The sequence below is a fragment of the Onychomys torridus genome, chromosome 4 (genome assembly GCF_903995425.1).
Source record: "Onychomys torridus chromosome 4, mOncTor1.1, whole genome shotgun sequence".
Taxonomy (NCBI): Eukaryota; Metazoa; Chordata; class Mammalia; order Rodentia; family Cricetidae; genus Onychomys; species Onychomys torridus.
The window spans coordinates 86,574,593-86,600,183 of NC_050446.1; the positions used below are offsets into that span (position 1 = coordinate 86,574,593).

Genomic DNA, 25,591 nt, shown 5'->3' on the forward strand with positions numbered 1-25,591 from the left:
GAGGTTGAGAATCCCGGAGCCCTTATTTCTCCAGGAACTACAAAACTAGTGCCTCTGAAATGAGTGTGCAATTTGAGATTAAAGATGATACTGGATGCATCAACATTTAACCCAAACCCATCCCTACCTCCTAACGTCTGGCAGTGCCTGGCACACAGTGGGTAATTCCATCCATTTTAACAACTATCTGCAAGGTTGTAGCAAGTTGGAGCCCAAGGCCAAATCCTGCTCTACTATGCCCCCTTCTGGTCATCTGGATATCACTGGAGAAATGGACTACATTTCCCGGCATGCCTTATAGAAACTTCCGGCCAGACAGGAAGGATGTGGGCTAGCACGATTGAGGAGGTGCACTCCTGCTAAACGCGGCTGGCTGGAGAGAGGTCGGCAACTTCTTGCTGAAGTGCAGTCATGTTTCTCCAGTATTACCTCAACGAACAGGGAGATCGCGTCTATACGTTGAAGGTAAGAGGAGGAAACAGCTGTAAATCGGAAGAAGGAGAAATTTAGGTGGGAGGAGCTGTTGGAACCGGCCACCGTCCTGCGCAGCCTGGTGCTTGGAGTCATGTCGGGGTGGAAACGTGGTGGATTGGGTTAGTGCGCGGCTTCTTGTTCTGACCATCGCGTCCCCTGGCTTCAGGTTTTCCATTTTCTTGTTGTCCTCTTGCTATCACACCACTCATATATTAAGGTCATTTCCTTTTTTCCCTGAGCAGAAATTTGACCCTACGGGACAACAGACTTGCTCTGCCCATCCTGCTCGGTTCTCTCCTGACGACAAATACTCAAGACACCGAATCACCATCAAGAAACGCTTCAAGGTGCTTATGACCCAGCAACCGCGCCCAGTTCTCTGAGGGTTCGTTAATTTCTTGTGCTGCCCGACCCCAGGCCGATCATCAGTAACCAAACGCGTCAATCCGTGAGCAGTGAAGCCTTCCCATGCTGTTTGGAATCCCATCTCACTATGTGATTGCGTCGTCGTGATGGGCATCACCCGTAAAAGGAACAATCTTAACTTTTTTTTTTTTTTATGCTTTAAATTACTGCCAGGTTATTAAAGAGATAATGACTTGAAAGTTCATTTTGAGTGTGGTGGTTTGAGGAAAAGATGGGGGTAGGGTAGTGCCGTTGGTAGTACAAGGCCACTTGAGAAAAATCTTTTTTTTTTTTTTTCAGATTTATTTTATATATAGTATTCTGCCTGCATGTATGCTTGCATGCCAGAAGAGGGTACCAGATAAGATTATAGATGGTTGGAAGCCACCTTGTGGTTGGTTGCTGGGAATTGAACTCAGGACCTCTGGAAGAGCAGCCAATGCTCTTAACCTTTGAGCCATCTCTCCAGCTCCTGGTGCCCTCTTCTGGCCTGTAGACAGACATACAGGCAGAACACTGCGTGCATACATAATTAATAAATAACCAAACGAATAAATAAATAAAGAGAAAAATCTTAAGTCCTCACTGTAGCAGTAGCGCTGCCCCATGAATGATAGGGTATTGGGGAAGAAAGGCTGAGAAACTCCCACAAAGGTCAGCATTCACTGAAAATATACTCTTGTCCCTGAAGTAAATTGTGACCCCTTTAAAATAATATTCTGAATTCCTTAAAGAATAATAAAGGCATAAAAGACTGGATTGGAAGTTAGGAAACTGGTACTGTTTCCCCTCTTTCTTTTTTTTAAGATTGATTTATTTATGTATACAGAAGAGGGTGCCAGATCTCATTACAGATGGTTGTGAGCTACCATCTGGGTGCTGAGAATTGAACTCAGGAGCTCTGGAAGAGCAGTCGGTGTTCTTAACCGCTAAGTCATCTCTCCAGCCCCAAAGACAAGATCTTAATCCTGGAAGTTTTCTGTTTTGTTTTTTTTTTTAACTTTGTTTTATTTTTACTTCTTTTTATTGTTTTTGTTTTGTTTGTTTTGGTTTTTCGAGACAGGGTTTCTCTGTGTAGCTTTGCACCTTTCCTGGAACTCATTGTAGACCAGGCTGGCTGAGACTCCTGACTCTGCCTCCCGAGTACTGGGATTAAAGGTGTGCACCACCGCCACCGCCTGGCTGTTTTTTCTCATTTTTAAAGGTGTGAAGGTGAAGCTTCTTAATGATTACACAGTGTTGGTTCAGCTGTCATAAGTGGGAATGTCATTGACCAAACTTACTGACCTGGAAATATACCTATACTTTTTTCTCTCTACTTAGAGAATATAGTACCCCTACATCTGTAGTCTCTGGCAGCTAGCAGCTATGTAATGCCCCACAGATCTTAATTTTGAAGAGAGATGAGAGATTCAAGAAAGGATTATTGTTGTTTTCCAATCTAGTGGTGTGTGTGTGTGTGTATCTATGAAATAGAAATTTAAGGACTTTAGCCACCGCCATGGGAACAGCTTAAGTGATTTTTATTTATTTATTTTTTTTGAGACAGTTTCTCTTTGTAGCTCTGGCTGTCCTGGAACTAACTCTATAGATGAGGTTGGCAGAGGCCTGCCTCTGCTTCCCAAGTGCTGGGAGCAAAAGTGTGTATCACCACTGCCTAGCTCATAGCCTAGAACTCAGAGAGATCCGCCTGCTTCTGTCTCCCAAGTGCTGGGATTAAAGGTGTGTGCCACCACCACCACCACCACCACCACCGCCGCCCAGCAACCTAAGCGATTCTGTTTGTTTTGATTTTTGGTTTTTTCAAGACAGTGTTTCTCTGTGTGGCTTGGCTGTCCTGGAACTTGCCCTATAGACCAGGCAGCCTCCGTCCGCCTGTCTCTGCCTCCCTAGTGCTGACATCAAAGATGTGCTACCATGCTTGGCTAACCTAAGTGATTTTGTTGTTGTTTCATTTTCGAGACAGGGTTTCTCTGTGAAGCAGTCCTGGCTGTCCTCTAGACCAGGCTGACCTCGGACTCACAGAGATCCTCGTGCCTCTGCCTCCCAAGTGCTGGGATTAAAGGCGTGCACCACCACTGCCCAGCCTGTGATTTTTAATTAAATTATTTCACATTAGAATGATGATGAAGTAAAATAATTGTATTCAGGCATTCAAGAAATGCTAGTTACTCTCTTCCTTTCCTTGACAAGTTAACCAGCTGTCAGTTTCTCAATCCTGATTGTGACATTGGATCTGAATGTATTTATGCTTACTGCCACTGAATTTTTTAAAAGAAGTATTTATTTGTATTTTATGTGTATGTGTGTTTTGCTTGCATGAATGTATGTGTGCCACATTTGTTTCCTGTGTCCACAGAGACAGAGCGGGCATTGGATCCCCTAAAATTGGAGTTAGGGATGGTTGCCAGTGACCACATGGGTGCTGAGAATGGAAACTGGGTCCTCTGCTGAGCAATCTCTCCAGCCGTAGTGACACTAATTTTAAACTTTCTTTGTGGAGACTGTGTTTTGCATTCTTGCTGTATAATCATATAGGTTGGAAAGTTCAGGATTACTCTTGACTGTTGGTTTTAAAAGAAAAAACCATTTGACATATCTTTTAACAGAAGACAGAGAACTTTCAAGTAAGTTATAGGTCTGCTAAAATCATATATATTTGTTGTTTTTTTCTTTTTCCTCTCAAGTATTTTATTTCTTAGTCCATTCATGAACACAGTTTCTAGTGTTGTAAATGTGAGAGATTTTAAAGAATGAATAATATCCTACTAAGGATAAAGATATGTTTAAAAAAAAAAACCTGCAAACTGGAAAAATGAACTGGAATTTTCTCTCTTGCTTGGCATTTGTTTATTACATTGGCTTGTGACAGTCTTTTGAGTGATGTCTCAAAATTACTCTGTAGGGCTGGAGAGGTGGCGCAGAGGTTAAGAGCACCGACTGCCCTTCCAGAAGTCCTGAGTTCAATTCCCAGCATCCACATGGTGGCTCACAACTATGTGTAATGAGATCTGGCGCCCTCTTCTGTATACATAATAAATAAATAAGTCTTTTAAAAAATACATTTAAAAAATTGCTCTGTAGTTGAGGAAGACTTACAACTTTTGATCTTCCCAGTGTGGTGTTTGCCTCCTTGTGGTATGAGCACCACATGCATGCCTGGTACCTTCAGAGGACAGAAGAGTGAGCTGTATCCCCTAGAACTGGAGTTAATGGATGATGAGCCACCACCATGTAGGTGCTGGAACCCAATCCTGGGTCCTCAGCAAGATCATCAAGTGCTCCAAACTGCTGGGTCATCTCTAGACCAAAAAGTTATCCAAATTTGCTATTTAGGTTAAAGTGTGTCTGTGTCTGTGTCTGCCTGCCTGCTTATGCATATGTGTGCTAGTACCTACCCCGGCCAGAAGAGGGTGTCAGGTCCCCTGGGACTAGAGTTAGACAATGGTAGCCTTTATGTGGCTGCTGGGGATAGAATTCAGGTCCTCTGGAAGAGTACCCCTGTCTCCAGCCCCTACTACAACATTTCGAGTTCTGGGATAACAGATATGTATTACCACTCCTGGTTTATGGTAAGGACTGAACCCAGGAATTGTATGCTAGGTGAGCACTCTACCAGTCCTATGCCCAACCCTGGAAGGTTTTTTTCTCGCCCTTCCTCCCTCCCTCAATCCCTCCCTTCCTCCCTTCTTCCCTTCCATACAGTTGTAAGTTTGAATCAAGAGCCATAGGCTATATAAAGGATCCAAGTTGGGCATGGTGGCTCGGGCCTGTAATCCTAGCATAGAGAGAATGAGGTAAGAGGATCCCCGTGAGTTCCACACAAGTTTGGGCTATGTAGCTAATCCTTGTGTCAGGAAACCATCAGGGGCCTGAGGTTGTACATAACACTAGGTAGAGTGCTTTTCTAATATTCACAAAGCCACATAGAAGAGATCAGGTTTGGTGATAATTCCAGCACTTGGGAGAAGGTAGGTCAGAAATTGGAAATCAACCTCTGCTACAGAGGACAGCCTGTGCTACCTGAACCCTGGTCTCACTTTGTCTCCAAAGATCAAAAAGGCCTCTGGCCAACAAAGGTGTCTCAAACCCAGGCCTGCAGATCTGGGTTCAATCCCTGGAACCCATATGTAGAAGGACTCATGTATATATGTGCATGCCCCCCCCAACCCAAATAAGTGTACTTTTTAAAAAAACATTGAAGTTTTTTAACCCTGCCTCCAACCCCATTGATGAGGATAGAATCTAGGGCTTTGGATTATGTCAAATTCTCTATCACAGAGCTAATACAGTTTTATATTTTAATGGGAATTTCATTTTTCCCCCGGCTTTTAACTAGACTGGGAATTGTCATTTGATCAAGGGGAATTTCCAGACCCAAGAATTAAGACGGTTTTGACCATGACTTTAACTTTTTAAAATATCTTTTATGTGTGTGTAAGTACACCACTTCCATGCCTTGTCTTCAGAGGTTGCATCCCCTGAGTTACAGGGTCTTCTGCAAGAGCAGTAAATGCTCTTAACTACTGAGTGGTCTCTCTAAACCCTGATCCATTATTAAATATGCTGATCTAACCGTTTGCACCTAAGAGGAACCAAGGACCCCGGCAAGGCTCCAGCTAGCTTTTCAGCATTTTGATTAACATTACAGGAAGATTGTTGAACTGAAATTTATTAAACACCTCGATGCATTAAACGTATCTAGTGACAGACAGTAAAGTAGGTCAAACACTGGACATGGAGTAGAGCAGATACCTCAATGTCTTCTCCATGTCTATAGAGTTCTCTTTAATGGAAGTTTAAGCCTGGCTTGTGATTTTCAAAGGGACAGGAACAAGAAACAGGAAAGTAGCCTAAACTGAAGATGAAGATACAGGTTTTTCGGAAAAGACGTGCAATTTTACAGTGAGGGTCCCATCTAAGGTAAATAGAGGTAGGTGGTAATGGTAGGTTTGGGTGTCAGAAAGTTACGGTTTCCAGGGATAGTCTAAGTAAAGATGACCCTTGCGGTCCCGGGCTAAATGAGCGTTGACTGCCTCTGAGCTGCATCCAGAATCCATGCAGCACAGGACACGAGAGAGAAAAGGCATCCCGCCACACACGTTCAGGCCCGGGGTGGACTGCAATTCCCGTCGTGCTCCACGTGAGAGCCGCCGGCCGGCGCAGGCGCGCTGCGCGCTGTCTCTGCTCTGCAGACTCCGGGCGGGGCTGCTGGTGCCCTCAGGACGGCGCCGCCCTCCAGCTGCTCCCCAGACTTCTCCGGACGGTTAACCTCGAATGAGGAACGAGCGGGGCGGGAAGGGGAGGGCTGCGGCGGCGCGGGCAGAGCCCGCCGCGCCCGGGGCAGGGGGCGGCGAGGTCACGTAACGGCCTCGGGCGTCTGCCGGGGAGGGGGCCTCGTGCGCGCCGCGGCTGCGAAACAGTTAGCGGCTAGTAAACAACAGCTGCGCGCGCACCCGCATCAGCTGGCGCGGGATCCCGCACCTGCGACCTCCTCCTGCCTAGCCGGGACCAGCCTGCGCCGCCGTCTTCTCGGCTGAGACCCAAGGAAAGCCGGCGAGACGCCACCCGCGCCGGGCCCGGGGGAAAACGCGTCCTGTCACACGCGGCGCAAACACGGCGAGTGGTCGTGGGCGTCCAGGGACTCGCGACGACCTGCCACGACCCGGAGCTGCTGTCGGAGCTGCCCTGATCCGCTAGCCCGCAGCTCCTCTGCCAGGACCAGATCTCTGGGAGGCAGGAATCCACTCTGCCCCGGCATCCTCTCGTTGCTGCCCTCTTTTTCTCTCCATCCTGTAGTGTGGGGGTATTTTTCCCGTTATGCATGTGCATCTCTCCCACCAGACCCAAGTGGATTGTCGACCTCAAAAACATCGGGTGGCTCAGCACACACCTCCTCCCAGCCAGACCTGTGGGGTATTCACCTGATACACAACAGGTGGCCAGTGCACACCTTTTCGCAATCTGATCCACGCTATATTCGTCTGATAAGGGTGGGCCTGCATGCTCTTTCCTCAGCTAGAACCGTGGGACACTCAGCAGAGAAAGGACTAACTACCTCATCAGGACCTGGAGGTTGAGCAGAGGGAGGTATCACCAGCTGCTTGTGAGATCATGGCATGGAGCCCTCAGCCCTGGACCAGGGGAGATAGCCTAGGATTCTGAAGCAACCAATTTACACAAGATTAGCATCGATTTGTGCTCATTTTGTTTTTCAAAAATTATTTCTCAGTTAACTGCTGGTGCACTTTATAAAACAGTTGGCTAGAATTCTAAGTAGAAGGATTCTTAATTGGGCCTTTGTGGGATGTAAATCAAGGTAATTGAGGGTTGTTTTTTTTTTTTTTAAGTTTTCTATTTTTGCAATCAAAAGTAGTGTAGGAGGAAGAGTTTTTGTGAGCGTTTCCTTTTTCTTTGTTAAAAAGGGGGGGAAAATGCATCCTCCAGAAGTCACCACCAAGATGTCTTCAGTTCGGTTCATGGTGACACCAACAAAGATTGATGACATTCCAGGTTTGTCAGACACCAGCCCGGACCTCAGCTCTCGATCTAGTTCGCGAGTAAGATTTAGCTCCCGAGAAAGTGTGCCAGAAACAAGCCGTAGTGAACCTATGAGTGAACTGTCTGGGGCCACTACTTCTCTGGCAACTGTTGCCCTCGATCCTTCCAGTGACCGGACTTCTAACCCCCAGGATGTTACCGAAGGTGAGTAGGAACCCAGAGGACCGGGTCTTTCAACCCCTGGGTTGTTCATGCAGGATAACTACCGCCTCCATTTTATAATAATCACCGGGAATTACGGCCCCCTTTTCTGTGATGCTAGTGACCAGAGTAGGTCACTGCAGTAGTCATTCGGCGTTTGGGAAGGTAAATTGTCAAGAAGGCAAGGAAAGGCATATTTTGATTTCCTTATTTTTGTTGTCTTATAACTAAAGTGACTATTTTTGGTTAAAGACAAATAACAAAGAATTAAATAGCTTACAACACAGAATCCTAAACTGTAAAATTTAATGGGCCTGGGTATGTGCTTTCTAGACAGCTTTGAGGCTTTGATTCTTACAGTCGGTTTTTAAGGCAGGTTGCAAGGAGTAGTTACTGCTTATGTCTCAGTGGCTTCTTCCAGAGACTGCTCTGTGCCATAAAACGATTTTTTTTTTAAATTCATGTTTTTATAGTGTTTAAAGTAGCTAAGCTCACTGAAGGAGATGTTATTCTGTTGAATGGAACTTGCAAAGGGGCAAGCTACTGCCTGATTCCCACATCACTTTACTGCTGAGCTTTAGACAAACTATTTTGTGTATTTTACTGGGTTTTGTAGTCGGGACACCCAGGAGCCGCTTCTGCTCACGTGGACTGCCCCCCGAGTTGACCTTGGACTTCACAGACTGGCTTATGTTAGAAGTTTTCATTTGATTTGGAGGGAAAAGGTGGCGCAAAAAGTCTGAGGACGGACGGCCTCTTAGTTTTATGCCACACTCTGATGAGCGTAATCTTTCTAGTGGGAAAAAATTCCTTTTAGCATCCTAAAGATTCCTAAAAATTCTGTTCTACTCAAGTTTGAAAACATGGCCTTGGCTACTGACTGGTGAAAGCAAGAGTGACTTGCCATTTCCGGCCTCAGGAAATACTGTTCCTCCTGACCTTCAGTGTTCCGGAAGCCAGTTTTAGTTCCTCTGTTTTGTTTGTTTTAATGTCTTGAGACAAGACATACTTGGTAAAGTTTATAGTTCTAGAATTCACTAATCCTTAGTCATTTTTTTATGGCAGTATTATATGTCAATTCCTGGTCTAACTGCTTTCCACTGCTTGCTAAACCTTACACTGGATTATACACACTATGTTAAAGTTAAAATATGGAATAAAAGATCGTAATTTCCTCCTATGCTAAATTTTTATTTGTTTGCTTATAAATTTATTTATTTTTGTGACAGGATCTCATGTAGCTCAGCCTGGCCTTAAACACTCTATGTGGTCAAGGATGAGTCTGAACTCCTGATCCTCCTGCCTCCACCTCTCAAGTGCTGAGATTAAAGGCCTTGTCAACCACACCCAGTTTTATGTGATGCTGTGGAAGAAACTCATGGCCTCTCGTGTACTCTCTCAATTGAGCTACATCCCCAGCCTGTATCGAATTACTTTCAAATTATAGTTTTAGTCTTTAATCCATCACACTACATTTAAATTATTAAAATGTCAGTTCAAAACTATAGTCTAGATAAGGCCTTTCATGGAGTTCTGATAGCTCTTCTGCTTCAGTCCTGTATTCTAGTCAGTGAAATCAGGTCTTCTGTCCCTATCTCCCTACTCTAGACAATGACTACAGTGTATGTATGTATCACTTTACTTTGTTCTTTACGTATTATCTTCCCCAATCCAATCAGGCTGTGAAGTTCTTGAGGACAGTTTTTGCACTTGGTGTGATGTCAGATCTATTTTGTACTCAATGGTGAGCTGAACTTCCAGACATATCCAAAGGGACAAATTCACTAGAAGTTAAAAAGATAAGGGGATAAAAGGAGTAAAGGAGTTGCCACCATTGAAGCAAAGAAGCTTCATCTGATGTGTGGTATCTAGAGCCGTGGTTCTCAACCTGTGGGTCATGACCTCTGGGGGATTGTCAGTCCTTTTACAGGGGTTGGCTAAGACTGTCAGAAAACACAGATATTTACATTATGAGAGTTATATCAGTGAAAATAACCACATCATAAGGAACTGTATTAAAGGATTGAAGCATTAGGAAGGTTGAGAACCACTGAGCTAAAGAATTGTTTTCAACGTTTCTGTCCTAGTCCTATTTCTGTAGATTCTAGTTTATTTATGTTAATATTAAAAACAAACCCTTTCAGCTGGTTCAGTTATGAAGGCAGTGTTGACCACAGCTCAGAGAGGAAGAATGATTAATACCACATACATGGAAAACACTTTCATATCTGAGCTGGCATTTGAAAGGTGAACCAAAGTGCACCAAGTGGTTAAGATACATCTAGCTTTTTCTTAAATGTCAGTTAAAGGGCAGTCCAGAATATTTATCTGTACTTGGAATCACTACATTGCAAGTGATTGGAATCACCACCCATTCGTTCTCCAGTTCTGTGGAATGGCATGAACATGTCTCATCTAGTCCCTAATGTGAGGGCTGAAGCAGAGTAGGAAACTTGGGAAGTAGTGTGTTTTGCTTTTCACAGGACTGTGGTTTTAAAATGCCAAGCATCTTTTTTCTGTTTCCACAGTGTCGATACTGTAGACACACAAGGTTGCACCCAACTTTTCATGTGAGTACTGGAGAATCAGCTCCAGTTCTCTTGCGTGCTTGGCAAGCACTTTGTAACTGATCCATCTCCCTGGCCTTCCAAATTATTTTGATTTTAGGTTACAACTGTTTTCCTCCTGCTTTTCATACCCAATATTAACATTAAACATTATAGTACTCTGCCTCCTCCTTGCTTATGGCATGCCTTCTTAGGTACCTTTGTCCATCCCTGAAGCTAGTAGAATTCTCAGGACAGCTTACAGAAGTGGATAATTGATGAAGCCACTGAAGATGCAGTTAAATTTGGTACAGGTTATTTTAAAACTTGATAATATGGCTGGATGGTGGTGGTGCACGCCTTTAATCCCAGCATTTGGGAGGCAGAGCCAGGAGGATCTCTGTGAGTTTGAGGCCAGCCTGGTCTACAGAACGAGATCCAGGACAGGCACCAAAGCTACACAGAGAAACCCTGTCTTGAACCACCTATCCACCCCCCCAAAAAAAAAGAAAAGAAAAACTTGATAATATGTTCATACTATTCTGAACCACAAAAGCCATCAGCCAAATCCAGAATATGAGAAATTTTATTTAATAACTAGATCCTTCACAACATAGATGGCAAAGGGTAGAAGAGTGATAAAGAGGGAAGCTTTTATAGATTTAAAAGAGCCATGTCAATCGATGCAGTGTGTAGGTTTGGATTGACTCCTACAGTGACCAGAACAACTATAAAAAGACACTTTTGAGATAATGGGGACTGGGCTGGAGAGATGGCTCAGCCGTTAAAGGCTAGGCTCACAACCAAAAATATAAGAGATAATGGGGACTGAGAATGATACTGTGCGTCTATAATCCCAGTACTCCGGACAGTGAGACAGAGGGATCAGTTGTGTCTACAAATAGGCCACCAGCCTGGACAACGTAGTGAGACACTGCCTCAAAAACAAATGACAGTCACAATAACTGGGAATTTGAAATACATGGTCTTAAAAAACATTAAGGAATTACTAATTTTCTTAGATATGCTTATGTTGTGGTCATGTGAAGCCCTCAGGTAAAGATGACATGTTGGAGTGTTTACAGGTAAGATGAAATGCTCTAGCTTTCTCTCTCTGGCTCCCTTAATTCCCACTGTCCACCCCTGACACAGACACAGACACACACACACACACACACACACACACACACACACACACACACAGGAAAGAAAAGCTTGGAAAATATTTATAATTTAATATTGTAAAAAGTACCTGAAGAGCCATTTTCTATTTTCTCAGCTTTTATCGTGTAAATGAAAACTATAAAAGGTTGTGTTGTGCACTCAGGAGGCAGAGGCAGGAAGATCACAAGTTCAAGATCAGCCTGGGCAACATTGGCCCTTGTCAGAAAAAGCAAGATAAGGAATACAGCTTAGTGGTAGAGAGTTTGCTTAGCACTCATGGGCCTTCGGCCTGACCCAGGACCGCTTTCTCCCACTACCCCCCAAAAAAGGTTTGAAAAAAAATTTTTTTTTTTGGAGACAGGGTTTCTCTGTGTAACTTTGGCCTCACTCTGTAGCCCAGGCTAGCCTTGAACTCACAGAGATCTGCCTGCCTCTGCTTCCCAAATGCTGGGATTAAAGGTGTGTGCCCCCACCACCTGGCTAAGGTTTGATATTGAAAGAGTTGGTTTAGGGAGTGTTTTCTATACTAGAGGCAGTCCTAGAAGATGGTAGCTGTGGATTAAGTAAGTGCCATCGATTGGTACAGTGATTGTGTCGACTTCTCATCTTCCATCTATAGTGTTCTCTTCCGTGTCCCCACTGAAAGCCCACATGCTTTTCCTCTCACTGGCCTGTTTATTGGCTTCAGACTCTCACAACTTTTTCCTTTTACTGAAAATAGATTGTGTTTTCATACAATATATCCTGATGTCAACCTTTACTACTGGAAAAGCACAAGGGGTGGAGGGTCCTCCTGGAGGTCTGGAGCCTTACAAAAATCATGCTTTCTTTTTTAAAGCTATTAGTATAAGGGGAGTACTATTTAAGGCAACCTGTAATGACCTATCAGGACATTCCGATGCTGTTATTTAAGGCAGCCTACAATGACCTGTTAGGACAATATTACCCTTATGCTTTTGGATCATGGCTGTTTTCTCTTTTGCTCCTGGTGACCAGTAAACATTTCTGGACTACCAAGGACTTGGCACAGATTCTAACAAGGTACCACTCACTACCTTTACGTCCTGAGCCATTATGGCGGTTAGCTTATGGCTTCACTGGGAAGAGCAAGCTGGCAATCAGTCCTTACTACCCTTGGCTCTTTTGGTCCGATGCCTTTAGGCACAGTCTACACGTTTGTTAACTGAGAAGAAATCAAATTATATGCAGTTTAGGTTTCTGGCAGTACATACCTCTTTACAGTGATAAGAAAATTTGAAGTGCTCATTGCTGGAATTCCAAAATCCATTTTTATTAAATGTTAAACAAAATACTGTTTTAATAAATTTTATAGATGAATAGGAAAACAAGGTATTTCTATTAATACTCTCTAATTAGCGCTTTAGTATATTGTAATCTTTAATTACATTTGAAGGCATAAACATAAAACCACATAATATATAACATATGCAGGCACATACATGTAACACTTTGCCTGAACGGTAGTTCAGTGGTTGGCTAATAAATATTTTGCTTATTTCTAAAGTATACATTTGTCATATATTAGCATTTGTTTTCAGAACATTTTATTCCTGCTGCCCCATGAGTGTGTGTGTGTGTGTGTGTATGCCCACATATGTGAACCTGTGTGTAGTTAGGGACTGAATCCAGGACCTGGTATCTTGCTAGCTAAGTGGCATACATACCATGCATGCTCTGTCACTGAGCATATCTGCAGCCATGCATTTAAATTTTGTTGTTGAGATAGTTAGTACATAGCAAAGGTTGGTCTGGGCAACTCTGTAGCTTCAGTTGGTCTCAAATCCATTAACATCCTACCTCTACTACCCAAGTGTGTATTTTATTTTTGAAGTGGTGTGTGTGTGTGCATAAGCACTTGTATAAGTAGAGACCAGAAGTCAGTTTTGGGAGCCATCGATCTTGCTTTTGAAATCTTTCACTGGGATTTAGGGCTCACAGGTTAGGCTAGGCTGGCTAGCCAGTGTGCCTCAGGATCAGCTTGCCTCTGCTTCCCCAGTTCTGGGATGGCAAGCATGCTCTATCACCCTCAGCTTGTTACATGGGTGCTGGGAATCACATTCAGTTTCCCGTTTGCCAGCAGGCCTTTACCCTCTCAGCTGTTGTTCTGATTTTTTGTTTGTTTTGTTTTGTTTTTCAAGACAGAGTTTCTCTGTGTAACCGTCCTGGCTGTCCTGGAACTCGTTCTGTAGACCTCGAACTCACGGAGATCCATTTGTCTCTGCCTCCTGAGTGCTGGGACTAAAGGAGTGCATCACCAATGTCCAGCTGTGATACCAATTTTTAAGCTGTTAAGTCAGTAATGAAACTTATTTAACAAGATTTCATAATCAAGTCAAAATAAATTAATCTCATGGCTGGCAAGGTGGTTCAATGGGTAAAGATGCCTGCCACCAAACCTGATAACCTGAGTTCAGTCCCAGGATCTACATGATGGAAGGAGAAAATCAATTCCTAGAAAGTTATCCTCTGATTTCCACCATCATATGCATACAAAGCTGCCTGCGCGCGCGCGCGCACACACACACACACACACACACACACACACACACACACACACAATATGCAATATAAATTAAATCTGAGAACTATGCAAAATCTAAAATGTTGAATTTTTCATAGAGTAACTGAGAAGATTAAATTCAATTTTGCAGGTTTTAGAGTTGGAGTGATGGCTCAGCAGTTAACAGCACACACTGCTCTTGCAGAAGACTCGAGTTTGAACCTCAGCCCTCATGTCAGGCATCTCAGAAGAGCCTATAGCTCTGACTTCAGAGGATCTGATGGCTTGGGCCTCCAGGGGCACTGGTATTCACATGCACACACACTCCCATCCACATATAAATACAAACAGTCAAAAATAAATCCTTCAAAAAATTTGTGGTTTTTGAAGTTAAACACAAAACTAGGAGAAAAAAGCTGTATTAAATTATTGGGCAGTGGCAGATATTTATTTTGTTTACATTAATTTAGTTTTTCTTTTAGTATTTATTTTATTTTTGTGGGTGGGGTATATAAGTGTGCACCTTGGGGCATGTGTGGAGGTTGAGGACAACCTTGGGGAGGTGATTCTTTCCTTGTACCATGTAGGTCCTGGGGATTAAACCCAGGTAGTCAGACTTGGAGACAATGCCTTTAGCCTTTCTTACCACCTCACTGAGCCCTTCCTTAGGTTTACTTTTTATTCCTAATTTTAGTCCTTTCTATTTAAGATCTCCAGTCCAGCCCCTAGTTTCTTCTAAAGAATCAGTGGCAGCTTTTGGTTTGTTTTTGTTGCTGCATTTGATAATCGTTGTTATGTTTCTCATGACCTTGAGAAGTCCACAGCTAAAGCCAACTGTTAGCATTTATCTGTTGCTCTTATAATCATTTGGTAGATTTAAGACTTTGGCTAAATGCCATTGGAATTTCTTCTATCTTACTAGTTAGGTTTGCTTTCACTTTGATGAAAAGCTATTCATTTTTCATATTGCTAGTTAAAGAAAAACACCACTAAGTAAAAACTTGTGCATACACATGTATGCTTTTACCTTAAAGAGTTACAAGAAACTGAATCCAGATAAAATTTATTTTGCTTTGAGATTATTTGTATTTATTATTTTATTTAAACATGTAAGTAGTACTTATTTTCACAAGCAGCCAGTTACATCCTAAGATGCGTGTAAAAGACTGATGATTGATTGTTTTTTTTTTCTGGTTTAGCAGTATGCTGTATTCCACTGAATACACTAAACGCAAATAGGAGCTAGGATTAATGTTCTTCTGTATTAGATAAGGTTAATTCTTTCCTGTAGAAAAGAAGTTTTGACATTTTTTCACCAAGGTTTTTTTATTTTTGGTTTTCCCTGTGCTAAGATTAAGTTTTTCTTGTCTAGGAGATAACCTGAGGCACCAGATAAGTAGCCTGAGCAAGGTCGTGCAGATCATTAAGAAGCAGTGATCTGAGCCTAGGAGTTCTGTGTGATTCCGGCAGTAGTATAGTGTTTTTGTTTTTTACATAGGCTGGCCCTGCCAGAATCTTTATTAAATGGTAGTTATATAGTGATATAATGGAGGTATTAAAGAAGTACAGTTTTTATTCTCTAGGACATTATTTTGCCTGACATTCAAGAGAAAACTACAAGTAGAAGGCAATACAATTACATGTTCTTTGGATTGCTAGAGTTCGAGTTTCTTGAAGGTAATTTGGCCTAGAAATGAGTATTTCATTGTTAATACACAAATGATGTGCTCATGTTCAGCACCATGTAGTACTGCTGAGTTAATGGACACTTTACATTGGTTCATCAGTAAAGTTAGTGCATGTTCATATTTCATTCCCAGCCTTAGGGAATTTCTTCTTATCTTTTTGTTATTATTTTAACTTTGTTTTTATTTGTTTTTTGAGGCAGTCTTGCTGTTTAGCCCAGGTTGTCCTTGAGTGTGAGAGCCTACTCCTTCAACCCCCAGAGTTCCTGGATTACAGGCATTCAATAACACTATGTTTGGCTCAGTAAATCTCTTTGTAAATGGACTTTTTGGGTTGGAAGTAGGAGTAAATTAACAAGGATGGTCCTGAACTGGGGAAGCCTCTCAGTGATAGACTACTAACATAGCATGTGAAAGGCCCTGGGGTCAACAGCTGACACCACTGAACAACATAGTTAATAAGGACATTTTATTGGGATTGTGTGTTCATTGTTCTTATGTTTAAAGACTATGTTTACAGTTTTGACAATTTGTTGTTTAGTGTCATGTTTTCGTTCTGGTTTTTCTGTAGCTTTGGAGCCTGTCCTGGACTAGCTCTGTAGCCCAGGCTGGCCTCAAACTTACAGAGATCCTCCTGCCTCTGCCTCCTGAGTGCTGGGATTAAAGGCATGCGCCACCACCGCCCGGCAGAAACACATTTTTAACCTACCAGCTATTTAATATTAGAAAAACGAAGTGTCATATATAAGGTATCAAAACTGCAGTGAAAAACTGACTTTTCTGTATGCTTAGCTTCCAGTGCTACCTCTTTGGTTGGTGAGTCTTGGATCCACTTACACGTGGGCTATAATGACATTAGATCAAAGGGACAACAGCCCAGTACAGAAAGTTACAACAGGGATTAAAGAGACAACTTTAAGAGCCGAGCCCGAAATTCCCAGAGCCATTCAGTCATGCTTCGTGGAATGTTTGGACACTGCTGCCAAAAATGCCTGAAATTGCTCTGAAATTGGCTAGCCTTTATGTCCAGTGAACACTCACAGCTTTGGGCTCCTGAAGCAGCAGCAAAGTGGTGGAGTAGTATACTCTCCTGCTTCTTTCTTTTCTTGTATATTGCACTAACAGTTATAGAATTATTTAGCTAACAAGACTTCAGGCTCCTGCGGGAAGGGGACAGTGTCTTGTACTGTTTCATTCCCATTTCTGGTATGTGGTGGGCATTCTGGTAATACAGAATAAATACATGAGTCTTTGAGACCAGAGGAGTCTTCTTGCCTTCTGTTCTCTACAATAACAGAATCCACCATGAAGTAATGTCTTCCATCTATTATCTTTCAGACTTCTGGTGCTAAAATTTATTAAATATTAACCACTACTAACATTTCATAAAAATCTGTTTTCCTAGTTTAAATAGTAAGTACTTGCCACACGATAACTAGTCTTCACAAAAATAATTCACTCACCCTTTCTGTACATATATGCTAAGTGAGATAAAACCTAGAATTTTTTTGTTTGTTTGTTTTTCAAGACAGGGTTTCTCTGTGTAGCTTTGTGCCTTTCCTGGAACTCACTCTGTAGCCCAGGCTGGCCTCGAACTCACAGAGATCCACCTGCCTCTGCCTCCTGAGTGCTGGGATTAAAGGCATGTGCCACCAACGCCTGGCAAAACCTAGAATTTTTTATCATTTACATTAAAAAATTTTTAGATTTACTTATTTAATTTTGTGTACGAGTGTTTCACCTACATGTATGTATGTGGACTATGTGTGTACCTGGAGCCTTCAGAGGTCAGAAGAGGGCAACAGATCCCCTAGGACTGGAGTCACAGATAGTTGTGAGCCACCATGTGGATGCTGGAACTGAATTGAATTCCTCTGCAAGACTAACTCTTGCAAAGTTGCAAAGTGCTCTTAACCTCTGAGCCATTTTTCCAGCCCATCATTTTGATATTTTAAGCTATTATTCAGTCTCTCAGTAGCAAATAGATAAAAGGGTTTGCTGAATATGATAAATAGGGAAAGTGTAGATTCGTCGTCTTTTACTGGAGAATGAGAGTATACTTAACAGGCTCCAGCAAAAGCAGTAACTCTAAATTTAAGTAGTGAACTGTTCATTATCTTCTGTAGCCATTCAGAGTGTAGTATGCAGACATTGCTGGGTCATGAGCTGTTTGTTTATTGCCTGTCTGAGGAAGTAAAGTAAGAAATTGAAATTTTAGAAGTTTTCACAGTAGCTTGATAGAGCAATCTTATAGCTGTTGAATTTCATGATTTAAAAACTTGGCAGTTGTATTTGGTGTATCTCCATTGTTTTATTAATTCACTGTTATTTCTTGTAATGAATTGGAAATGTAACAAATTCCACCTAGCATGGTGACACGTTCCTGGGAAGGTAGAGGCAGGAAGATCAGGGCTTTAAGGACTACATAGTGAACTTAAGGCCGGCCTGGGCTATAGGAGACCCTGTCTCGGTGAATAGAAAAAAGATAGCCTTCACCAGAAATAATTTTCAAAACATTATTCTAAAACAGGCATATGTGTGCCTGACCCTCCAAATAATGCCATACTCAATGGGAAAGTTGAGTGGTATTTCTCTACCATTGTTTCTGGATAGAAGTAGGGAATAGGCTTGATTTCATGCAACTGTGTTTTTGCTGAAGAATCACGCTCTAGGGCTGGGAAGATTACTTAGTGGATGAGAGTGCTTGCTGTATAAGCATGAGGATCTGGGTTCAAATTCTAGCACCCACATAAAGGCCAATCATGACTACATGTGTCTCTAGCCCCAGCATTGGGAGATGACAGCAGGTAGATCTGGGCCTCACTGGCTAGCCTGCTTTTCCAGAAACAATGAACTTCAAGTTTAGTGAGAGACCTTGTTTCAAGAGAATAAGACAGACATAGAAGAAGACACTTGATTTCCTTTTCTGGCACACACACACACACACACACACACACACACACACACACACACAAAGATCTATGTTCTATAACATATGTAACATTTTTTCTATGAGGTAAGAAGTTACAATTTGGTGGAAGTTTTACACTTCTTTATAAATTCTTCAATTCTGCTATTTTAAATAAATGATAGAAGGAGGGACTCGTTAGGCCACATGCCTAACTGAGGAGTTACTGGTAGCTAATAGCTGCTGAAGAAGTGGTGCCACTTTTCTTCAGTGGTGTAGCCACAGGTAGGTTGCCTGTGCTCCTACTGAGTAACCCATGCCCTGCTCATGCAAGCAACACTAATTCACCTCAGTGGGGCATTTTAAAAATACATGAAACGAGAAGGGGCACTCACTGGGAAGAAAGTTCAGTGGGAGTGAGAGGAGCAAAAGGTGGCAAGAGGGGAGACCATCATCAAAATATGTTACTTACATTTCTGAAACAGTGCCTTCTAAAACTGAAGTATATTACATATTTTCTCCTCACCTCATCTCTACAGGAGGATGAATATTGTATATTATGGTTGTACAGATTGTAAAATAGAGCACAGTTTACAGCTGAGGAAAAACCAGCCATTTTATGCTCAGGGTGTTTAATAAGTTTACCTTAATCAAAAATGAAATTTTAATTTATTTGGTTACTAAATAATGGTTGCAATGGTTCAGTAAGAATATCTACAATAAGGCCAGGTGAGGTTGTGCAGGTTTTTAATTCCAGCATTCAGGAGGCAGCGGCAGATGGATCTCTGTGAGTCCAGGCCAGCCTGGTCTATTTAGTGAGTTTTAGACTACCTGGAACTACACAGTAAGACCTGTCTCAAAAAACAAAAAGCCTACCATAGATATTTTCAAACAATCATATGGTGGAACTGTCTACAAGGATTTTCTGCTTTGTTGGCCATTTTATTAAAATGCCCTTTGGGATGAAGTAATACTGTAGGTGTGCAGCCATCACCTGGGCATAATTTAAAGGTTCCCCTCAAGCATTTAGTCTTAAGTAGGGATAGTACTTGGAATGGTGTCTTAGAACTGCAGGAATTTAGGAGAGGTTTGGGTGGTTTGATCTGTTTCAAGGCCAGAATTCTTTGTTCTTAGCTCAGCATTCCCAGTAAACATGGTACTTTCATAAATCCTTGTCCTGTGTAGTGTGTGGTTGTATGTGTATAAGTTAATGAGGGAATTCTGTGAACAGATGTATATAGATAAAGACTTGCCAATGTGGGCTCATGAAATCTAGTCTGTTCTGTTCTGTGTTCAGTTTTTAAAATGTTTTTATTATTTTTATTTTATGTGTATGAGTGTTTTGCCTATATGGATGTCTGTGTCCTGTGTGAGTGCCTGATGCCCATGGAGGCCTGAAAAATGCAATGGATTCCCTCAGACTGGAATTACAAATGGTAGTGAGCTTCCATGTTGGTGCTTGGAAGCAGAGCAGCCAGTACTCTTCACAGCTGAGCCATCTCTCCAGCCCGTGTCCAGTTTTTTAATATACACTTGAATATTTGATCAAATTTAATTTCATATTTTAAAAGTGAGTTCTATTTAAATTTATATATATTATGAAATATCTAACATATCTGCAGGTTGTTCTCAAGAGTGCACAGAATGGCATTTGTCACAGTAAATACATAGGGCTGTTAAATCCAAGGGTTTTGCTTACTGCTCACTAATAGTTTTCTTACATCATGGACCCAATGTTCAAATGAGTGCTTACTAGAAGAAACTTAAAACTATTTCAAGATGGGCATGGTTACTCTTATTTCTGTACCCAGGAGGCTGAGGATCACAAATTTCCTGGCCAGCTTGGGCTCAAAACAAGGATCAAAACAAAATACCTATTTCAGGAATAAGATCATATGACTCTAGGCCTGGCATGGTGGCACATGCCTTTAATCCCAGGATTTAGGATGTAGAGGCAGGCAGATCTCTGTGAATTTGAGGCCATCCTGGTCTACATAGTCCAGAACAGCCGGAACTACATAGTGAGACCCTGTCTCAAAAAAACAAAAATAAATAAATAAAAATTAAAAATAAAGATCATACGGCTTTAGGTTATTCATATGTTGCTTTGTTTTTGCTCTTTTTGGGGACCCACCTCGCAGCTCCCAAATAAATATATACAGAGACATATTCTTATTTATGAATGTCCGACCTGAGCTTGGCTTGTTTTCTAGCCAGCTTTTCTTAAATTATCCCATCTACCTTTTGCCTCTGTCTGGGCTTTTCCTGTTCTCTTACTTCTGTAAATCTTACTCTTACTTTGTGGCTTGCTGTGTAGCTGGGTGGCTGGCCCCTGGAGTCCTCCTCCTTCCCTGGCTCCTAGCTTTCTCCTCCCAGTTCTCTCCTTCTGTACATTCTCTCTGCCTGCCAGCCCCGCCTATCCTTTCTCCTGCTTTACCATTGGCCGTTCAGCTCTTTACTAGAACATCAGGTGTTTTAAACAAGCAAAGTAACACAGCTTAAAATAATATTCCCCAGCATTCATATATAATACAACTGTCAGTTTCCAAGAACCAAGATAAAAATACACATGATTTGCCCAAAATTTGAGTATTTTTGCCGCTGGATAGAATATTTAAAATGTGTTACGACTCAGTCCTTGTGAAAATAGTTTTCTACTGACTTACCCTGTTCCTGTCTTTTCACTAAGCCTAACTTGTCTTTATTTTGTTTAATAAATGTTTGAATCAGACAAAACATTGGTTATCATGAATTGTGAGTTCAGTCTAAAAATACATAATTGTATGGGGTGGCATGGAAAGTTATAATTTCAAAATAATTACCCCAAATAATCTCATTCTTCTGAAGAATGACTGTCCGGACAATTTAAAGATATAGTTACAAATAAAACATTTTACTATAACTAATTGGTAAAGGGAATTTGTACATTTTGGGCCTAATATAGAAAACACCATGGGAATGATGCATTAAAAATGCTGCTTTTCACTGGGCCGTGGTGGTGCATGCCTTTAATCTCAGCACTCGGGAGGCAGAGGCAGGCGGATCTCTGTGAGCTCGAGGCCAGCCTGGTCTACTGAGCGAGATCCAGGAAAGGCACAAAGCTACACAGAGAAACCCTGTCTCCAAAAACCAAAAAAAAAAAAAAAAAAAAAAAAAATGCTGCTTTTCATAAAGCTCCTGGCCTGGCCTCAGTATTTTATTATTTTGAAATGCCACACATTTTTAAAATGTGATAATGTAAATATTCCAAGCCTGCACAACAGCTCTGTCAACACTCTATACCAAAGCACAAAGCAAGTGTTTATGCAGCAGCTCTCCAGCCTGTGTGTGGAGTGGACAGGACCCCGCACTGCCTGAAGCTGAAGTTGATCTTCTGTTGCAGTTCTGAACATTTCATTGTGAAAATTTTCAAATGCACAGAAAACCAGAAAGACGTGTGCAATGCACACCACACCCTTCTTCTTCACTAACCTGTATTTTAGGCATTTTAAAGTTGTAGGAATCAAAATGTTTTGCTTCTCACCACATTAAGATGTGTATCATTTGTGTTATCTATACTGCATTACACCTAATGCTATGGTGTTGAATTTACTAGTTTATTCCTGTTCATTGTTTAGTAACAGTCCACTGTCTGAATCAAATAATGTGTTTATCCTATTGACTGATAGATACTTGGGCTGTTTCCTATTTGGGCTGTTGTGAATAAAGCTGCTATATTCATGTTTGTTTGGTTGGTGTTTTTTTTTTCTTTCTTTTTTTTTTGTAAATAATATTTTTAGTACAAACAAACATGAATATAGCAGCTTTATTCACAATAGCCCAAATAGGAAACAGCCCAAGTATCTATCAGTCAATAGGATAAAAACTTCTTATACAGTGAAGTCTAAGTAAGAATTATACAGAATAAGTAAATTGGCTGAATTTGACAAATGTACATACCTAATCTTTCACAAGATCACTATTATCATTCCAGGAAGTTTTCCACGTGGGAGCCCGGGTAATCTCCACTCCACCCTTCTAGAGGCAGCCGTTGTACTAATCAGAAAAGCTGTTAGCATGAATCCATCCCACGCAGCAGCAGTAGGTTGCATTCGAACATTATCACTCACATATATTATGCACTGTGATCCCGTTCTCCTCTCATTGCCCCCCTTTCTTCTCCTCCTCCTGGTACCTCACCTCTTCCTCCTTAAGTCTAGATCCCACACACCAGCTAAAGTATGTTTGTCATTCCCAGTACAGTTTGTTTTGCTTAATGTGATGATTTCTGGTTGCACCCATTTTCCTGAAACCCATATTTTCTTTTTCTTTCTTTCTTTCTTTCTTTTCTTTTTTTTTTTTGGTTTTTCGAGACAGGGTTTCTCTGTAGCTTTGGAGCCTGTCCTGGACTAGCTCTGTAGACCAGGCTGGCCTCGAACTCACAGAGATCCACCTGCCTCTGCCTCCTGAGTGCTGGGATTACAGTTGTGTGCCACCACCACCTGGCAAAACCCATATTTTCTTTATCCATTCATCTGTTGCTAAACACCTAGGCTGATTTCATCTGATTTTTTTGTATCATAGACTAGTTTGTCTGTTTTAAAAATCTTTTAACACTGCATTCACCTATGTACAGTTTGAGTTAAAGCATTTTAGCCTGGTTTTGAGATTCATTCATGTTGTATTTATCAGGGTTTTTTTTTTTTTTTTTTTTTTTTTTTTAATGTGGAGCTGAGGATCGAACCCAGGGCCTTGCGCTTGCTAGGCAAGCGCTCTACCACTGAGCTAAATCCCCAACCTCAGTTGTACATTTTTAAGTTCTTGAATAGTAAGTGTACTTTGACTCTAGATTTTCTCTTGTATGTGTGTCTGAGGTATCACCACTTTGGGGATGTTTGGGATATGAACATTTTGTGGGAGCACACGTTGTTGGTTATTAGGAGTAAATGCTTGAGAGTGGAGTTCCTGAGTGATGGGTCGAGTACTAGGCTCTTTTCCATAGCTATCCTAAAAACAGCCTCAACAACAATGTATGAAGTCATTTCATTCCACATTCTTGCCACATTTGGCCTTATTAATTTTTAGCAGTCTCAGTGGGACAATAACAGTGTTTCCTATGATGATATATTGCATTTTAGGTATCTACGACATCCCACATCTTTATGTAATTACTCTCTGTTCACACCATTCGTGCATTAAGCATTACTTTGCCTTCAGTTTTCTATGGCCTGCAATTTTTTCTACAGTTCATCCCTAGGAGAGAACTGTAAAATTGCTGACCACTGTGGCACAAAGCATTGAGTTGGTAAATAAATTACTCCTATCATAGATTAACAGGAATTTGTCACATTCCTACTTGTTTAGTTTTGGTGGTTTTTTTTGTTGTTGTTGTTTGTTGTTTTTGTTTTTGTTTTTTTGAGAAGAGGAGAGTGAGAGTATAACATTTAGATCTAGTCTTTTTATTTTTTTTAAAGATTTATTTTTGAGTGTGTGTCCCCTGTTTGCATACACATGCGCACAGGTGTATGTATTTGAGACCGGAGGCATCAAATTCCCTAGAGCTGGAGTTACAGGCAGTTGTGAGCTACCTTATATAGATGCTGGGATTCAAAGGCGTCCTCTACAAAAGCAGAATGCTCCTAACTGCTAAGCCATCTCTCCAGCCCTAGGATCTATCTAGCCTTATACACAGAAGCTATACACATATTTGTAAACATTGTTTCTGTTCATCGACTATTAAAAAAAACTAGCCACAGTTCAGCTCTTCATAAGATGAATGTGCAACGCTGGGCATTGGTGGCACACGCCTTTAATCCCAGCACTTGGGAGGCAGAGGCAGGTGGATCTCTGTGAGTTCGAGGCCAGCCTGGTCTACAAAGCGAGTTCCAGGAAAGGTGCAAAGCTACACAGAGAAACCCTGTCTTGACAAACCAAAAAAAAAAAGATGAATGTGCAAAGTAGGGTCCAACTGGAAAGTGTACTAGTGCTAAAAGTATTAGTGAACATTGAACTCTGAATAGTGAAATCTTTGACAGTTTAATGGTGCTTTTAAGTTCCTTCAAATGAATCAACAGAGTAGTTGAGTTATAAATATAGACAAAACACCTGACAATTATTTCAAAGATAGAAATAGTTATAAGTAAGTCAGGTGAGGTGCATACCTTGATTCCCAGTATTGGAGAAACAGTATTGGATCTCTGTGAGTTCATGGGTAGCCTGAGATACATAGTGAGGCCCTGTCTCAAAAGACACACACACACACACACACACACACACACAGGGTGGGGAGTGGGGACAGAGGAAACTAAAGAGACATACATAGACTTCATAGGTTATAAACTTAACCTCTATAGCAATCTTCTATTTATTTATTTGTTTGTTTGTTTATTCATTCATTCATTTATTTATTTATTGGTTTTTTTTTCTGAGATAGAGTTTCCCTATGTAACTTTGCGCCTTTCCTGGAACTCACTTGGTAGCCCAGGCTGGCCTCGAACTCACAGAGATCCACCTGCCTCTGCCTCCCGAGTGCTGGGATTACAGGTGTGAGCCACCGCCGCCTGGCGCAATCTTCTATTTAAATCTTGGTTGCACATTAGAACATTGTGAGGGACTTTTAAAAGTCTTATGGTCCAGTCTCTATTCCAAAGCAGTTAAATATCTGAGATCAGTATTTTAAAAGGTTATAGGTGCAGCCAAGCATGCAAAACAGTACAATTAGGAACACATGGAGTAAAATCTGGTTAACTACGTGTGAATTTTCTTTTAAATATAGTCTGTGTTGCCTACCACAGGGCTTTGGGCAATTTAAAGTTTGTCTTCACCTTTTACAAGGACCAGGACTTTAGGCATCTTTTATATCTAACTGTTTCTGCAGAGAATTAATAGGACTGTGATGTAGAGTTTCTAGTGCAATGCGGAGTACAAAGTAGGTCTGACTATTGGGGTTGGTCCTCTTTAGAGGTTGTGGTACAAAATTAGTTTCTCTTCTTGAATGTCACTGCATGCACCTGGGTATCTAAAACAGCATTGTTTATAAAATACGTGTCATTAAATATTGGCTAAATAGATTTTTTTTTTTTTTTTTTTTTACCTGAAGGAGGAGAAAGCCTTTCACTGACTTAGGTTTTTCCCATATGCTTTTTGAACTTAAGCAGCAACGGAAACCCAACAGCCTACCTTTTGTTTTCTGAGTTGACATAGTGCC

The 25,591-nt window shown here is 41.5% G+C and overlaps 2 protein-coding genes across 3 annotated transcripts in view; both read left to right on the top strand.

The window, feature by feature from the left end:
• The first annotated feature begins 322 nt into the window (after positions 1–322).
• Positions 323–1,168, top strand: Nop10 (NOP10 ribonucleoprotein). The gene is made up of 2 exons (XM_036185711.1): positions 323–465; positions 717–1,168. Exons 1-2 carry the CDS (start codon positions 412–414, stop codon positions 855–857), a joined length of 195 nt encoding a protein of 64 aa, XP_036041604.1. The 5' UTR covers positions 323–411; the 3' UTR covers positions 858–1,168.
• Positions 1,169–6,087: 4,919 nt separating this feature from the next.
• The window catches only part of Slc12a6 (solute carrier family 12 member 6), a 91,965-nt gene continuing 72,461 nt past the window's right edge, over positions 6,088–25,591 (top strand). For both annotated transcript variants that reach the window (XM_036183123.1, XM_036183124.1), the window contains exon 1: positions 6,088–7,584. In XM_036183123.1, the coding sequence (XP_036039016.1) occupies positions 7,314–7,584 (271 nt within the window). In that variant the 5' untranslated portion in view covers positions 6,088–7,313. The remainder of the gene's footprint in view (positions 7,585–25,591) is intronic.